Raw genomic sequence first — 19299 nt, 5'->3', positions numbered from 1 at the left:
TCTGTAAGTACATGAAACAGTTTCAAAACAATTCTGGTGATAACTATTTTTATTTTTTAAAATATAGCATAGAACCCACAAAGGAGTTTTGTTCTCAGCAGGTGCTGAGTAAATTACTACCAAGGTGCAACTCTGAATAGTAGGATAAAGAAATCTATTATGTTTACATATCTGAATGATTAATAACATATCTATTTGAATGATTAATATCATGTGCTTATCTTTATTTATTCTAAAACTTCAGATCCAATGTGTTCTAAAGAATATACGTGTGCAAATAAAGATCTCAGAAAACTAATATTATGCTAACCTATTATGTTCAAAAGGGTTTTCAAGATTTCCTACAAACTGCCAAGTTTACTTAAGATTTTATCTAAGAAAATTTAAAAAGAAACACAAATTTGGCCTTTTTAATCTCTCAGGTTAAATATTTCACTAATTCTAAAGAGACACAGGTAAAATGACAAACATACTCTATAATTTGACCTGCTATTATTCTGGGGTCAGACTTGCAAAGGAGCTCAGCCTTACATTTAGTTGTTTTCTGATTGAACTCTTAAGTGTCTTCCCTTTAGTGTAATATGGCTTTAAACTGCTTTTGGAAGATTTCTAGACTTACACTCAACAAAGCACATGATTCACCAAACCCTTGAATGAAATAATCAAAAATAGCTTCTGAGTGAATCAAGATATTCATATGAAAGTCTTCATACTAAAATTCAGACGTGTAGATTATATGAAGACAAGTACAGCTGTCATTAAAATTATGACCCCAAGTCTGAAAATTGGCATTAATAAAAGTTGAATCAATCCAAGTGCCAAATAAAGACAAAGACAGCAAAAAGCAAGGCATGACTAGCAATGGATTTACTACTTTTGATTTTAGAATGTTCCTTGGCAAGAGAGAATTAAGATATACTTACATTTATATAGTTCTGTTCATGATCTCTGATTATCAAGTGCTCTGGGACATTTAATTACATATTTTGTGAAGTTCAATAAATACATGAACAATACACCAAGGGCAGCAATTCTTCAGTTAAAAATCAACAAGGGTGAATTGAAATCTGAATATTCATTGCCACCAGTAGACTAATGTTAGAACCCAACTTTGAAGCTGAACTCTTTTTTTGGGAAGGGATGAGAAAACAGAAGGGTGTAGAAAGAGGAGGCTGAGTAAATCATTCAAGGTGCTTTGGTGATGCTCTGAAATACTGGATAACACATGAATGAGCTACCTTTGTCTATAGATTATGTTTGGGAAATGTTGCAGTAAAGATTACCCAAAAGATGTTATCCAATAGATGTTGTGCACTGCAAGTCAAATATTACAATGGTCATATTACTTCTATTAATTGCACATCAGTTATCAAATACCATGACTACATAGAAATGTGCTCTTTCATTAGAGTTTCCTATCTAATTCCTATCCCAAGCAAGGTCAGTCTGAAATGTCAGCCTTTTTTTGGCAAAGCTGTGCTTCAGTTGGAATACTCTGGTGTATCTCTAGCAATTCTGTGTGTAAAATATATATAATCAGGATCTCAGGGCTGCATGGAGATCTGCAATACGTACTGGCACTCCGTGAGCCATCAGAGTGTTAGGATTCATGATGGTGACCAGCTGATGCAGAAGGTCAGGCTGGGATTCAAACAGCTCAGGCGCCAGTTTCTTCATGACACTCTCCAGCTGTTCTGCCACGCATGCTGGTGCTCCATACCATGTCTTAGGCTCTCCCCTAATTAGTTTTAAAAGAAAATTGACATCCATGAACTTAAGATTATAAAACACTATCATTTATGGAAAACTGATCAAATATAAATAAAAGTATTTGGAGTATTGTCTTAAATGACACGTGGCAGGTTTACAAGATCAATCATTAAATACGTATTTACATACAATGTTGACACTATTTGTTGCCTGATGGGTACAAAATCTGGCTTCTGATTATATAAATAACAAAAATATTCTGCTGAGGTAGTAGGCCCTACAGAAGAAAACAACTGATAGGGCAATGATTCAGAACCCACTAACAGCACACGACTGAAATAAGAATATAGGAGAATAGATATTGGCAGATAAAAGCTACATTATTTGCAAATAGCAAAAGGCATTCAGCTATCCTGTCAAACTGGAAAGTCTCATTATTTTTTTTAAACCCACACTACTATGTCACCCACAATCACCTCCCCTCAATCACATGTACTTAATTTTGGGAGCTTTAAGTGCTTCTGAAAAATTGACCAGTAGTTGAGAATCGTTTTGTACATTTTCATTTATAAATGTACCAATGTTACACATACAGTCTAGGTTAATTTACTATTTACCCGCGCATTCTCAAAACAATACTAATCTAAGGAAATATGTAGGCTTCCATGTCTCTACCACGCGAGATATTTTAGAGATTACCAAAATCAGGTTTATTATCACTAGCATGTGTTGTGACATTTGTTAACTTAGCAGCAGCAATTCAATGCAATACATAAGAAAAAACAAAATAATAATAATAAATTATAGTATACGTATATTGAATAGATTATTAATCTTCAATGGATTTCCTCTCAATTAAATCTAACCCAACATTACACCTCAAAAAAATTGCTTCCCATTGCTGAAAACAAGTTTACATTGTCTCATGGCATAATTTTATTTTATATATTAAAACCTGTTTTTTGGAAACACAGTCAAATTGGCGCTGGAGGCTTCATGCAAGAGATTTTAAAAAGCTTTTTGTGAGATTTCAGCTTTTCCACCTTCAGCAGCATAGTTGCAATTCATTAGCAATAGAAAAAAAATAAGGCAGGTATGAGCGGAGTGGCCATTGTGTGCACAAACCAGTGTTAAGAATGGGAAAGATCTGGGGACAGGCTTGGGCGTAGTACATATCTGGTAAATTGTTTCTTCTTTATCTACAAGTGCATAGTTAGAACAGTGAAAATGGCTCCAGGGCTGTGTTGCATTCTTCGTGTGAGATCTGGGAATTCTGGGAGAACTCAAGGCTCTAGGATAGCCATTTCTGTACTAGATGCACTGAAGTGCAGCTCCACAAAGCAAGTGTCAAGGAACTGGAGCTGCAATTCCATTACCTTCAGCACATACTAGAAACAAGATGCAGTAGATAGGAGCTACAGGCAGGTAGTCACCCCAAGTTGCAGGAAGCAGGTAAATGAGTGACTGTCAGGAAAGGGAAGGCAGAGAGTACAGAGTACCCCTGTGACCATTCCCCTCAATACTGTTGTGGGGGACAACTTACTGGGGGGGCGGAAACGACAGCTAGACAGCCACAGTGACCAGGTCTCTGGCATTGTCTGGGGCTGTGGCTCAGAAGGCTGGAGGTGGGGACAAGATGACTGCAGAAGTAATACGAGATTCCACAGTTAACAAGGTAGACAAGATAGAGCAGGGGTTCCCAATTACTTAACGGTAGGAGTCTATAGCATTAAAAATGTTGGGAACCTCTGCAATACAGGTGGGACATTGTCTCCCAGATGACAGGGTCAGGGATGTCTTGGAACAGATCCACGACATTCCAAAAAGGGGAAGAATGAGCAGCCAGAAGTCTTGGTACATAGTGGCACCAATGACAGAAGTAGGAAAGGCAAGAAGGTCCTGAAAAGAGAATTTAGGGATCTCGGTACGAGCTGAAAAGCAGGACCTCCAGAGTAGTAATCTCTGGATTGCTACCTGTGCCACATGCCAGTGCGAGCAAGAATGGCATAATTTGGCAAATCGATTTGTGACTGAGAAGCTGGTGCAGGGGGCAGGGTTTCAGATCTCTGGATACATTGGGATCTTTTCTGGGGAAGATAAAATGACCTGTACAAAATGGACTGAGAACCTGAGGGGGACCAATATCCTTGCTGGCAAATTTTGGGTAGGGTTTAAAACTAATTTGGCAGGGGGATAGGAACTGGGAATGACAGGCTGAGGATAGGCCCATGGGTTTACAAGCAGAGGCAGCGCACAGTGAGACAGTCAGAAAGTCAGGCAGATGGGACAAAATTGCAGTCAGTGGAATGAGTTACAGTGTACGGGGGAAAATAATCTAAGGGTGATGAATACAGGAGTGAAGTAATGTGTATTATTTGAATGCATGCAGTATATGGAATAAGATGATCTTGTAGCGCAGATAAAGACTGGCAGGGTTGACATTGTGGGCATCACTGAATCGTTGCTGAAAGAAGATCATAGTTGGGAGCTTAACATCCAAGGATAGACATTGTGTTGAAAGGACAGACAGGTCAGCAGAGGGGGTGGCATGGCTCTGCTGGTAAAAGTGAAATCAAATCATTAGAGAAAGGTAACATGGGATCGGAAGATGTAGAAGCATTCTGGGTAGAGGAAAGAAACTGCAAGGGTAAAAACACCCAGTGAAGGTTACCTTCAGGCCGCCGAACAGTAGTCAGGATTTGGGCTACAAATGACAACCAGTGATAGAAAAGGTATGTCAAAAAGGCATAGTCATGCAGGATTTCAATATTCAATTTGCAAGTAGATTCATCCCGAAGTTCCGGGAGTCTCCTGCATATTGATAGTAGCTCCCTGATGCCTGCAAATTATATACAATATCCCGAAAATCGATTTTTTTTAAGAGCGCAAGACAGCGAGCGCGCGCACGCGCCATGGAAGAGTGTTCCAAAAAAAGAAAATATAAAATGTACATTACCCCCAGACTACACTAGAATGTACCCCTGCCTAATAGGGGTCAAAAATAATGTGTTGCTCACTGCACTGTTTGCAACAGTGACTTTTCTATTGCCCATGGTAGGTTAGGACTGTAAAAGACATGTTGAGGTGAGTTTAACAAGTGTCATTCGTTCGTTTAAACTAGCTGGTTAGCTGCTAAGGAGCTACTCTATTACAGACATCCCACCTCTCGTGGAAGTTCCTGGACTCTCCCGCAAATTGATAGTGCTACCTCCTTGAAATGAGTTTTTGCAGGGTGGGATGTCTGTAATTATCTTTATAATGTTCACATTACAACACTTCTCCCCCTTTAAATTCCAATATTCCCCAAATGTAAATAACTGGGAAACAGAAAACAGTGGTGTCATTATCTTGCGTACCTCTGAAACTTATACTAGTGTCTCAGTAACAGCTTACCAATACAAGACACCTGAAAAACGTAGCAGATTCAACATTCAGTCTAACAAAGGAAACTGTCCATTCAAATATTCAGTCTGTCAGGAGGTTTGCGAGGGCGCTGTGCTGCAACAGATGAAAATTATGAAATCTAAGTACAGGAGCTGTCTTACTGACAGACACCTCACAGACCATCTTAAACTGGCTGCCTGTAGTTATGAGCCAAATTTCAGGGAACTAGCAGAAAGTACTCAGCCCCAGTCATCACACTGAGTGCAACAGTCAATTTTTATTCATTTATTTTTCATGTTGAAATAAAATTAAATAATGAAACATATAATTAAAGGTGTTGTAATGTGAGCATTATAAAAATAAGTAATACTAATCAAGATAATGGTAATATAGTGGTGCTTCCGCTGCGGAAGGCTGTTTATGGAGAGGGGTCGTTTCCGGGTTGCGGGGTTTTACTCCCGATCTTTTCTGCCTGGTGCGCATGCATGTGACAACGATTTAGTAGGTCGATCTTGCCTTTCACTAAGGCCGAGGTAGGGGATCTTGGGCTTGAAAAGGTTGGCGACCACTACCCTAGAGCGTAGGAGAATGAGGGAAGATTGAATAAAGGTATACAAAATTAGGAGGGATATAAATAGGGCAAATGCAAGCAGGTTTTTTCTACTGATGTTGAGAGAGACTACAACTGGAGATTATAAGTTAAAGGTGAAAGGTGAAATGTTTCACAGAACGTGGGGGGGGGGGGGGGGGACCTCTACTCAGAGGGTGGCTTGTGTGGAACGAGCTGCTAGCGGAAGTGGTGGACGTGGGTTGGATTTCAACATTTATAAGAGAAATTTGAATAGGTATATGGGAGGGGTATGGAGGTATATAGTCCGGGTACAGATGGAGGAACTAGGCAGATTTAATGGTTTTACAGTACATGGACTAGTTGGGCCAAAGGGCCTGTTCCTGAGCTGTAGTGTTCTATGATCTAAAATATCCAGAAGTCCAATTATACAGAGTCTTGGATATATTCAACTGTAATTCCACAGCCCTCTTAGGTACAGGATTCCCCAGAATCACCAACTCCCAGTGAAGAAATCGCTTCCCATCTGTCCTGAATGGGAAACCTCTATTTTAAAGGAAAACCTGAACTCTGCATCATCTCGGACAAGCCCTTGAAGGACTGCATACACTTGGAAAAGATCACCTCTTATTGTTCTCAAGTTAGAACAATATTTGTCTAGTTATGATAATCTCTTTCACAAACCCACCACACCAAGAATAATGGTGGTGAACATTTACTAAATTTCAACGATGACAATGAAGTTGTGGCAAACAGCAGACCACAACCACTGCTGTCTACATTTTGCAGGTACTACTACAGTGCTTTGAATCGGAAAACTACTTCCAAGTCAGATACTTCCTGAGAAAATCTTCCTGAGGAAGGAAACAAGGAAATAGTATATCACATGGAGGTGAGAAGGGGAAATTATGTCCACAATGCTTGTATTTTTTTTTAAAACTGGTGTTAAATGCAAAACAGTACACATTCATCAACCAGATGAACATTACTAAACTAAATAGACTGGAACATTTTTTAACAGTTGCTACAGTATTCCATGGAGTCAATGTTGAGGATTATCAATGTCAGTCCCTCCCATTTATCTCTGGTTGTTCTACTCAGCTAATGAGTAGGACACGTCCAGAGATCATAACAGTCTATGACACAAGATATTTGATGACTACTTGAATATATGACCACAAACAACAGGAATTCTCACTCTTCCTTCAGTTAGTCCTGACGAAGGGTCTCGGCCTGAAACGTCGACACTACCTCTTCCTAGAGATGCTGCCTGGCCTGCTGCGTTCACCAGCAACTTTGATGTGTGTTGCTTGAATATTGCTATTTGGCAAGACAGCTAAGTTTTAAGTTGCAAACATTGATTAAAACTGATCACAGGCACTTGATTCTTCATCAAATCTGATCTGGGGGTGGTACATCGCATTTTAATCTAGTATTTAATATTGGTTTTAAGCCCACCAAGAGATCTACTGAACCATTTCAGAACATTGTTAAAGGCCATTGCCTCTTGCCTGGAGTCACATGGAAAGGAATTCTTGGTGTAGACTATGTGACTATACCAAGGGTTCTCAGTGTCCTACATGATATCTAGCTTAATTCCTCTATTTGGCATGGAGGATTGTGAACATCGTAGCTCATTCCTGCACTCATCCAATAATCCAACTGTTATGCTGCATAAACATCTTCAATCTGTGATAATATCCGTCCCCATCTCTATGAATGCTCTCATAATATCATTAGAGGCCATTCCACACATTTTTGACAGTTCATTGTCCAAATTGCCTGCTAACCTCAGTTCCCATATTACCAATGGTTTCACACCATGAAACTCCCTTGTAGTCTCGGCATTCTCTAACCTGACCCCTGCTGCCCTCAGCTACATTTCTGCAATTCAGCCATTTTGAGGCCGCACCTTGGGCTCCAATTACTGTAATTCTTTCCCTAAACTTCAAACAGCATACCCTTTAAAGGCATTCAATGTTAACTGCACATCTGACATTTACCCACTACTCCACCTCATCCTATCAGACCACCTTTGAGCCGTCCTCACCTTTCCCAGCACCTTAAAGTTTATCACTGGCTCTGGTTCTTCATATAAATTATAAACCACAAATATTAACCTGCTCTCTTAAGCCAAGATACTTCCCAATCTGCTGAGTAGCCCAAGTATTCGTAGCTTTTGTTTCCAATTATTTAAGACACTTTAGGCAGTTTATTCCTTGGAACGAGTTCAACTTTTGAAATACCACAAAATAATGGATATGCTCATTTATGAAAAAAAATCTTGTATTTTCTCATTTCCACTACTTCAAAACTTAATAAAGGTTAATCAATTCCTTATGCTGACAGTCAGGGTTTAAACCTTCCCCTTACTGCCCATCCACCCAACTCCAAGGGTTATTTAACTAGAAGAATTAAAGTTTAAACCTCAATTTGAAAACAATATTCAACAAATGGGCAAACAAACATTTCAGTTGAATGTTCCCTTAAAATAGTATTGAGTATATTGATCTTAATACATAATTACCCATCTTACTGGAGTGCATCTGACAATTATTTCTGGAACTTCTTAAATAGACTACATATAGAAATGAGGTTTTGAAATATCTTCTGTATAATTTTAGACATGGCATTAAAAATACAAAAATTTCTTGAGTCCTGATGAAAGATCTTAGCCCAAAATGTCAACCATTTTCCTTTCCATGGATGCTGCCTAACCTGAGTTCCTCCAGCATTGTGTGTTGCTCAGGATTTCCAACATCTGCAGAATCTTGTGCTTATAAAAGGTCTTTGCTAATTTTTTATGCCACTAAAATAATTAGATTGGGTAATGTCAACATGGATTCCACAAAAGATACTCAAGATAAACAAATCTAAATTTGAGTTTGAAGTTTCAGGTAGCAACATACATATGGATGAGGCACATTAGGAGTTTCAGACAGCTGTTTGCTGCACAACAGACAATTAAACAAAATCAGAGCACAAAGAATCAGGGACAATTGTTGACTGCACATAAGCCCAAAGAATTTAAGAATAAATGAGTTAGGAGGATGAATTGTAAATGATGGGCGGTCATAGGGATTAGCACTGTGATCCTAGCTCTGCACAATTCATGACAATGATTTGGAAGTAAAGACTAACTGTAATATATCCAAATTTGTTGATGCAAAACTGGGTGATCATAAGACAAAGGAGCAAAATTAGGCTATTCAGTCCATCAAATTTGCTATGCCATTCCATCATGGCTGATTTATTATCCCATTCAACACTATTCTCCTCTTCTCCATAACCTTTGATACCCTTACTAATCAAGAACTGCTGCCTTAAATATACACAATGACATGGCCTCCACCGCCATCTGCAAAAATGAATTGCACAGATTGACCACCCTCTGGCTAAAGAATTTCCTCTACATTTATTTTAAATGGATGTCTCTCTATTCAGAGGCTGTGCCCTCTGGTCCCACACTTCCCCAATGTTGGAAACATCTTCTCCATGTCCACTCAATCTAGGCCTTTCAATATTCGATGTCTCAATGAGATTCCCCTCTCATTCTTCTAAACTCCAACAAGTATAGACACAGGGCCATCAAGCACTCTTCATAGATTAACTCTTTCATTCTCAGGATCATTCTTGTGAACCTGCCCTGGATCCTCTGACAGTGTAGACCAACAGCTGTATGCCTCTGACTCCAAGATGATGCAGTGAAGATTCATAGCTACAATTCATAGGTGAGGACATCACAAATGGAACACAATGTAGAAATTTGCAAACTCAACCATTTTATAACCATTAGATGATGTTCAGAAGGTACAGATTACTGAAAGGCAATATGCAATAAGACAAGTAATTTACTGGCTTTCATTTTACTCCAATTCTATTAGGGCCCTGCGAGATCACACCTGGAATATTATAGTCTCTCCCCCCCCCCCACCCTCCAAAAGGGTCCGCAATAGAAAGGAATGCAACTCAAGGTCCACCAGACTGATTCCTGTAACAACAACCTTGTTGCACAATTAAGTAGACTGGGGCATGGCAGGGTAGATACAGAGTTTACTTTGCTTGAGTGTTTAGAGCTAGTGACTGAGATGAATTAAGAAAAAAACTACTCAGAAGTTGGTGTATATTTATAACTCCCTAACCAGTAAGGCTGTGGAGACTCAGTCAAATCAAAGATCAATAGACTTTTGCATATAAAGGGAATCAAGGGATAGGAAGAAAATACTGAAAAGTGGTGATCATAAGACAAGTTGTAGTTCATTCATGAGTCCCTTTTGAATGGTAACTTTTGCTCCTGCTTATGCTTTTATCCAAAGATCCTCTGAGGAAGTTCTCAACCCTGCAAAATTTTAATTCCATCAATGAATGACAAGGAATTAATTGAGAAAACTGAGGTCGGAGGAGCAACACCTCATATTCCGTCTGGGTAGCTTCCAACATGATGGCATAAACATCAATTTTTCTAACTTCCCATATTGTCATCTCCTTCCCATTTCATCTTTTTCCATTGCCAATTCTGGTTACCCTCAACTTTTATCACCTGTCCAATCACCTCCCCCCCCTTCCCTTTCTCCCATGCTCCACTTCAAATCAGATTCCTCCTTCCTGAGCCCTCAGCTCTTCACTTCATCCGCCCACCTACTTTCCCCTTCACCTATCACCTGCCAGCTTGTATCCCCTCCCCTCCCCAACGTTCTTGTGCTGGCTTCAATCCCTTCCTTTCCAGTAAAGATGAGGGGTCTCAACCATTTATTCCCCTCCACAGATGCTGCCTGACCTGCTGAGTTCCTCCAGCACTGTGAGCTGCATTTGAGCTCTTCATCCCCCATATGATCCACTCGTTTTTAAAAACTGATTAAAAACCTTCAGGTTTTGTCGCTAAGGTGAGACCATCTTATTTATTGAGATATAGTTAGGCCCTTCCACCCCCACCACCCAGCAACCCCAGGTAGAACCCTAGCCCAATCACAGGACAATTTACAGTGACCAATCAACCTACCAACCAGAAGGAAACCCGAGCAGTCATGGGGAGAACGTACAAACTCCTTACAGAGGTGGAAATTTAATCCAAGTCATCTGGTACTGTAAAGCTACTCTGCTAACTACGACTCTACCAGAGATAGCAACTTTCTCACCAGTGTAGATAATTGATTGAATAACTCCAGTGATCCTCAATGTGCCAGCAGAAGGAAGAGAAGCACATTCCCACGTAGAGCCACGGTAACTTCATTCCACAGATATCTGCACTGACGTGTGTCAGGACTGAAGGCTCCAGCACAGGCATATTGTTTAAATTCCACCCCGAATCCAGGTACTCCTTCAAGTAAAGTACACAAAAATGCATCAGGTTTCAGAACTGCCATGACATTGTGAAACTGTGGATCCTGGTATCTCCAGAATAGAGAGACTTCAGAAAGTCAAACATCCTTTGGCAAGGACACCATCACTTCTTTGCTTTAAGTGTAAATTCAACTTCAACAAGCTACTTCACTTTAGTTACAGAATGAAAGAAACTCAAACCATCCTTATTGATTTGTTTCACTGTGAAAAAAAATTGCTCTTGCCATAGAGCCATAATAACTGAGTATCAACAGCATTCAGGGATAACAAAAAATCCATTAATTTTGAGTAAAATTCAGGAAAACTCCATTGAAACACGAAGATTCATAAAGTTCAATTTTCAGACAAATTACATCTAAGTGCTCGTTCAAGTCCACCATAAACAAATTTGGGCATAGCTGTCAAACACTTGAATGTCAATATACATTCAAGATAATATATCTTTTACAAAACAATCAAGTCTTAATTACAATTTAAAAACTTATACTGAACCAAACTTAATTTAAAAATATGTAAAATTATCTGACATTTACTTTGCTCCTATGCAGTTAATACTCTAAATTCAAATAAATGGAGCTATTGTTTCAGTAGGCATTTCTTCTGTGGAAGTGCTAAGGAATTACTGAGGTGAAAAAAAGGGGTCAAGCATCAAGAGGTCCAACTCAGTACTAAGGCCATGTCTACTGAGCAGCAGTAATCTCAAGTCACCCATTGTTTGGAAGTGTGATCTTCATAGATCGGGTACCAGAAAGCACTGCAAACAGTAGCAATGCCATTGCCATCTCGACTGGAAAGAGGCTAACTAATGTCAGCACCCCCCCACCCCCCCACTTCCAGGTAAATTCCAAGCATCAACACTAACTACAATTGGTCAATTCCAATGAGCAGACGACATCATTCTCATGCCCTGAAACACACACTTTGTTTCAAATTCCAGCACAAGTAGTTACTGCAAAAATAGGGGATGCTTTCCAAGGAAGATTGCAAAGCCTACATGGAGAAAAAAAATATGAAAATACTCATCGTATTTGAATTTCTAGCTCACACCTGATCAAACTAGAAAAGGCAGAATCAAGGCAGTACAGCCATTTTTAAAGGAGCACGCCAATCATTTAATGGCCCAGTAAAACAGCACCTGCCCACTGCTGCCAGAATCTTGATTTTAGTTCCCCAAACCCTACAGACACTTCTTTTGACTAGTTACAACATTTTTTAAAAGTTCCTAAACCTTGCCTTCCTCAACAGAACATGCTGTTCTCATATTCTAATTAGCTGGACTATAAGGAATTCCTCTATCTGATATGATTTGCCATATAAATGCTGCTCAGATTCACCTCAATTTGCCTACTGGAGCAACAGATGCAAAGCAGACACCATCTCACTGGCTCTTCACTCAACCCTGAATATCTGGACAGCAAAGTTCCGTACAGAAGGATGATCTTCATCAATTACAACTTCAGCTCAGCATTCAATACCATCATCCCCTCAAAACTAATCACTAAACTCCAAAACTTTGGCCTCAATACCTCTTGTGCAATTGGATCCTCACTTGCAGACCCCAGTCAGTTCAGATTGGCAATATCTCCTCCATGATCTCCATCAGCACAACTGCACCACAAAGCTGTTTAGGCCCATACTCTACGCTAATTACTGAAGCTAAGCACAGCTCCAATGCCATGTTTGCTGATGACAATGCTGCAGGTCAAATCAAATGTAATGAATTAGCATATAGGAGGGAAACTGAAAATCTAGCTGAGCGGTGCCATAACAACCTCTTATTCAATGTCAGGAAGCTGATTATTGACTTCAGAAAGAAACCACAGGACGAGCCAGTCCTCGTGGGGTCAGAGGGTCAACTTGGTGTTATTATTTCGGAGACCCAGCACGTAATTGCAATTATCATGAAAGAAAGCATGGCAGCGCTTCTTCTTCTCATGGGTTTACAGAGATTTTGCATGACATCCAAAGCTTTGACAGGTTTCTGTGTAGTGGAGAGTAATATTGACTGGCTGCATTACAGCCTGGAATGGAAACACTAATGCCCTTGAACAGAAAATCCCACAAAAAGCAGTGAATACGGCCCAATCCATCATGGGTAAAATCTCCCCCACAATTGAGTGCTTCAACACAAAACGTTGTCTCAAGAAAGCAGCATGCATCATCAAGGACCCCACCAACAAGACATGATCTCTTCTCACTGTTGCCATCAGGAAGGTACAGGAGCCTCAGGACTCAAACTACCAGGTTCAGGAACAGTTACCATCAGGCTCTTGAATCAAAGAGGATAACTTAACTCACCCCATCTCTGAAGTACTCCCACAATCAATGGACTCACTTTTATGCACTCTTCATCGCAGCTTCTCAATATTTATTGTTTATTATTATTTTTTTCTTCTTTCTGTATTTGCAGTTTGTCTTCTGCACTCTAGCTGAACACTCCAGTTGGGTGGTCTTTTGTTGATTCTGTTATGGATATTATTCTATAGATTATGAGTATGCCCACAAGAAAATGAATCTGGGTTGTATATGGCAGCATATGTACTTTGAACTTTCAGTTTTCACAGCTGCCATCTAATGATTTCCCCTAATTTGGCATTCTGCTATGCCCACAGGCAAGGCCTACCCACTTGCTAAGCTAATTTAAACTCTCCCTGCAAAGATTTAGTGTCCCTTCAGTTTTGGTGCAACTCATCCTTTTTGTAGGTCTTGTTTGCCCTGGAAAGTGTTCAATAATCCATTTACCAGAAGTCCGTCATAACCCACCCCAATTAATGCTCGCAAATCCACCAATGCAGATCTCCAGAACCAAATCCATCAGATTCTTGGGAGTTTACAGCTTTCAACCCCATTTCTCCAATTTACTACTGACCAAGTTTTTTTTTTAAAGACACTCTTTGGACACTTGCTCTTCAGTTTCTAGTATTTTATCTTGTCATGAAGATATAACTATTCAATACCTCAGCCATTTTCTTCTAGGTATTGATTTTTTTTTTTAAATATATACTAAGAGTCGTGGAACACTAATACAGAAACAGAAACACTGGGGGAGGGCAGGAGGGAAGAGGTTTTTTTTTATTTTTGAGCCTTGAAGGAAAGGAATTATTAATGAAAGGTCTCAGCCCAAAATATCACCTGTTTACTCTTTTCCATAGATGCTGTCTAGCCTGCTGAATTCCTCCAGCATTTTGTTTGTTTCTTGGATATTTAGCATCTGCAGGTTCTCTCCTTTGTGATTAATCTACCATTTTTGAAGATCTGTATACAAGCACCATTAGGAATTTCAGTTAAGATTGCGCAGATTTGTGCAGAAATTTGAGCAATTATGTAAAAGTTATGTATCTACAATAATTAAATACACTGATTTTGAAGCCTCTTCTCATGTTGGGTGCTATTTCAAATCTCTTTACAGTTTAAAATGAGCAAATTCACCAAGACAGCTAACACCTCCCTGCACCGCCTCCCCCACCAACAGCATGGAAAAAGTTAGGAGCATTATGGAATACATTTCACTTGCTGGTCTAAGTACAGTTCAACAGAGAACAAATCAGGAACAATGCCATTTACTCAAACGGCTCACCATCCACTTCTGTCCGTCACGTGTACACCAGGGTTGATGGCTTCTGGCCACTACCTTAAACATTTCTCAAACACTCTACCTATGCCAACCATTAAAAAAAGACAAACAATGATAATACCCTATCAAATTCTCATCGCAAGGGAAACAACCCTGACGTGAAATTAATTCTGTCAGCTTCACTAGGTCAAAATCCTGTAATTTAACATTCATTTGGCAAATTCTTCTTCACAAGGATTGAAGCATTTCAGGAAAGTAGCTCACCATCACCTTAACAGTGCACAAGAAAGTATCATCTGTGACACCTTCATTCAATAAACTTTAAATATTCTTAAGGAATGCTTGCATCCTCGCAGACAAAACAATTTTTACTACTAAATGGTTTAAAACTAAATTTAAGAACACATCAGCTGTGATGACCCTGCATATCGAGGCAAATAAGATCTATTAGTATCAAACTACGTTAACAGTGCTACAATGCAAAGTTCAATGAAATGCAATTACAGATTATGGTATTGTCTACATTCTGCCTTGTCAACCTTACTTTCAATTCACCAAATTATTTTTCAAAGTATTTTGTATCAGAAAAAACATGAAGCAGAAAAACAAATCACTTAAAAAGGTACTGGAGGAGAGTCTCAACCTGAATCTAATGATCTTCAACGATACTTGTGCATTTTCCTTGAAACTATGGTTAAACAACCCATTTCTTTGCTACTTATGCAGTACTGCCATTATCTCAGGAGAAAATTGTCAGAATCACAAAACTCCAAAGGCAAAGTAAATTTATTATCACTGTACATATATTTTCTTGCAGGCATTTACAGGAAAATACAATAAAATTCATGAAAAACTATAAGACCAGTTTGCAAAAGACAAATTGTGTAAATAAGTAACATTGAAAATGTGAGTAGTAGGGTCCTTGAACTGATTCCACAACCTACAGACCCACTTTCAAGATGTGTATAACTCACCTTCACATTATTCATTTTTGGCCCGATCAATCTTATTTGACATGTACCCAATAACTTTTAAATGTTTTGCATCAGGGAAGATCACAAAGCAGGGGAAAAAAAAACACTAAAAAGACAAAGTGTCTCAAACTGGATCTAATGATCTTCCTCAGAACTGTGCTTACACAACCAATTTTGTTGCTATTTATGCAGTGCTGCCAAAGAAATTGCAAGAATTATAAAATTCCAGTTCAATATTTTAAGGCAAAGAGAAGTTTTGCCCAGAATCTTGCACATATAAAAGCAACAGCCATACCTGCTCATCGGGTCGCAATTTAACTTTGCCATTTTTGATGGGGAAGCCACTACCAAATTCCTTCGAAGCGATGTCAGCTCCGTACTCCACTGTAACATCTTCTTCAATGGTACTGACCAAGCGCCAAAACTCCTTCTCCACCAGCTCCGTTGGAACCATCTATGTTTTTGCATATTTGTAGTGTGGGATGGGAGAGAGAAGAGAGTTGGAAAAACTTTGCTACAACTTGCCTTTGACAAGACCCATGCAAAACATGCTCAATCCAAATACTGTTTAGATATTAATCATTCAGATTTTTCTAAACATGAGGAATACTCACATGAACTGGCATATTGAAGTAGTCTGACTTAAAAGCATCTGCCATTTCTCCAAATGCACGGAGTGTGTAGTCTCTCGGAGCCTGCTCAAACCCAAAGGCTTCCTGAGGTTTGCTGCACTCCTAGAATCAACACAAAACTCTTCAAGCGTATGCTGAATTCTTGGCAGCCTGCCTATCAATTGCTGCTATGGATTACCTATCAAAAGAAACTTGGAGATGTACAGATCACACCACCATAGTGAAAATGGAAAGCTTATTTAACAAGGACTGGACAATATTTCAAGGTATTTATTCCCCTTTAATTGGGCAACAGTCAGTTGGTTCAAATGAGCAATTTTAAAGAAACGGGAAAACAAGAAGGTTTAGGACACAAATTTTCAACATAATGCAACGTGTTTAATGCAACGCCATTCCGAATCTGGGGCAGAGCAGCTGCTCGGGCCTTTTATCGCGCGCTACCTTTCTTCGTAACAGTGAAAACACCTTCTGAAAGCGAAAACAGGGTACTAATGTAGGTCTTTCATAACAGTGAGGTTTCGTAAAGCGAACATTCGAAAAGCGGGGGACACCCGTACATCAAAACATACTGAAATGTGTCATTTGTGTTAAAGACCAACTCAACATAAGGATGCACTTGGAGCAGTCAGTCCACAAGTATCTCACATATTCCAGTGTCCACATAGCATGCCCACAATTTTTTTTTGTAAAGTATGGCAAATCAATGGACATTCACTTACAAAAGAGATATTTTGTAGGTTTTCACAAAAACAGTGTAGGCGTTTTAAGAAAAACAGTAACAAATCATTTATTGAACTCCAAACACTGAACATCACCTGCAGTAAAAATATTTTATGTATTTACTTCATGTCAGACCAGCCTCTTAAAGTGAACCCCAACACAATGTCAGTGGCTGTGAATTATCTATGTTTCCACTAAATAACATTACCCTACCAGCTCCCCCACCCCCATCCCAAAATTCACTAAAACTGCCATTGAACGCCTATCTGGAGATCAAAGAAGCCGCTGGGCTCGGGTCCTGTTCCATGAGTGGAGTAACAGCAGAGGCCTCTGGTTCGTCCAGAAGTCTGTTGACAAACTCAGTCATGTCGTGACAGCAGGGGCATAGTACAGGAATCCCCCAAATCTTGGTGGGTTGGTTTAAGGCAACCTACTCCTCTTATGATAAAACACAGAATGGGCCATCACAATGAAGGAGATGTTGGCATGCATCATGGTGGACGAAAACAAGCAAGGCATAATATAGGTCAACACGAACCCAAGAGTGCTATACGCCATGACAGGAGGTAGGAATTGGTGTAAAATAATTGAATTTACAGAGGAGGGTGGAATGCTGCTGAGGCCAACCAAGTGGTCAGAGATCATAAAGCCAGTGCTCATCATGGCTGCTTGGCTGCAGATGACTTCACGTCCTCTTTTGGAGCCGTTCTGAGCCCCAGGAGGACCCACAGGAGACAATTTTGCCAAAAATCATCCATCAGTGAAGCCCTCAAGACAGCCTTTAAGGAGCAGTGAAACTGTTCGCATGGGCCATTGGACTGCAGGTGATATGCTGTGGTGTGAAGTAGCCCAACGCCAAGGTTCTGTGCCATTGCAGCCCAGAGACTCGATACAAACTGGGGACCGCAGTCAGAGAAAATATAAGATGCGGTGTCAAACCAAGTAATCCAGGTGCTGATGAACATCAGAGCCATGTCACTGATGCTAGAGGAACAACCTCTGGCCACCTGGTAACATGGTCCACTATGGTAAGGAGGTGCATAAACTGCGGGAGGAGAGAATTTCACATCAACGTAATCAAACTGTCACTCAGGGTTCTCAAAAGAAGCCAACAGCAACTGAACATGACAATTAATTTTCGCCACCTGGCACTCCTCAGGCTATACTCCAATCACACACTTCCTTTAAGGCCATGGCACACAAGCTTTAGTGCAACCAGCTTCAGTGAGGCCTTCTGACACGGATTCTTTTTGTTTACCAAGATGACATACTTGTCGCCAGTGCAGTCAAATCCGAACCTGTATCTCAGCACACTTTTTGAGCACTTCAGCCAACACGGATTGATTGTTAACCCTGTTAAATGTCAGTTGGGGTTCTCAATCATTTAATTTCTCAGCCATTGCATCTCTGCACAAGGTGTGAAACCCTCCTCTGTAAATTCAATTACTTTACACCAATTCCTACCTCCTGTAAATTCAATTACTTTACACCAATTCCTACCGCTGTTGCCATGCAGACCAAGGGTCTGGTAATTTGGCCATCGTGTGCACGTGGGATTTGTGGTCAACAATCACTAAAATGGCAACCCTCTAAAAGAAAACAAAATTGGCAGACATATAGAAACAGAAGCTCACTGTCAAACGTGCTGTACTTTCTTTTGGGGGAGGGTTCGCAGCTGCCAGCTGAAGGCGGCAAGCGGCTATCACTCACCTCTGATCATCTGTTCATGCGCAGCACCCACAGCATAGTCTGAAGCATCAGTAGTAATGGCTACAGGTGCGTTAGGGAGCAGGTGTGCCAGTAGGGTCGGGTTGGAAAGAGCTTATTTGGTACCATCAAATGTCCTGGTCATGTCCGCTGACCTGTCTAGCTCTTGATTATGGGGATTGCATTTAAGCGAACAAAACAGGAAAAGCAAGTGTTCAGCAGTTCACGGAATGAAGCTGTAATAGAAACCCTAACCTATGCTTAAATCCTGTTGTTTTTTTAGTAGTGCGGAATGGTGGGAAATCTATAATACCAGCTACTTTTGATAGAACGGGTTTCACACCTTGTGCAGAGATGCAATGGCTGAGAAATTAAATGGTTGAGAACCCCAACTGACATTTAACAGGGTTAATGATCAACCCGTGCTCGAAAAGTGTGCTGAGATACAGGTTCGGATTCAAATGCATTGGCAACAAGTATGTCATCCAGGTAAACAAAAAGAATCATCTCTCTTTGTACAGGGTCCATCAGTTGCTGGAAAGTCTGTGCTGCACCTTTCAGCCCCAAACAGCATACGCAGAGACTCAGAGGTCAAACAGGGTTATAACAATCTTTTTGGGAAAGTCCAAAGCACACAGGCACCTGATGGTCGTCCCCTAACCGAATCAATTTTGGAAAAAAAACTTTCCA

The 19299-nt window shown here is 40.1% G+C and overlaps 1 protein-coding gene across 2 annotated transcripts in view; it reads right to left on the bottom strand.

The window, feature by feature from the left end:
* Window positions 1-19299, bottom strand: part of kdm5ba (lysine demethylase 5Ba) — a 156237-nt gene that overhangs the window by 79313 nt on the left and 57625 nt on the right. For both annotated transcript variants that reach the window (XM_072278521.1, XM_072278522.1), the window contains exons 9-12: window positions 16165-16284; window positions 15846-16004; window positions 10798-10979; window positions 1576-1738 (exon numbers count right to left, since the gene is read on the bottom strand). In XM_072278521.1, the coding sequence (XP_072134622.1) occupies window positions 1576-1738; window positions 10798-10979; window positions 15846-16004; window positions 16165-16284 (624 nt within the window). The remainder of the gene's footprint in view (window positions 1-1575; window positions 1739-10797; window positions 10980-15845; window positions 16005-16164; window positions 16285-19299) is intronic.

This window comes from Mobula birostris, chromosome 14, assembly GCF_030028105.1.
Source record: "Mobula birostris isolate sMobBir1 chromosome 14, sMobBir1.hap1, whole genome shotgun sequence".
Classification (NCBI taxonomy): Eukaryota; Metazoa; Chordata; class Chondrichthyes; order Myliobatiformes; family Myliobatidae; genus Mobula; species Mobula birostris.
Note: the sequence above shows the minus strand (reverse complement) of the source record. Positions and strands in the feature narration are given on the sequence as shown.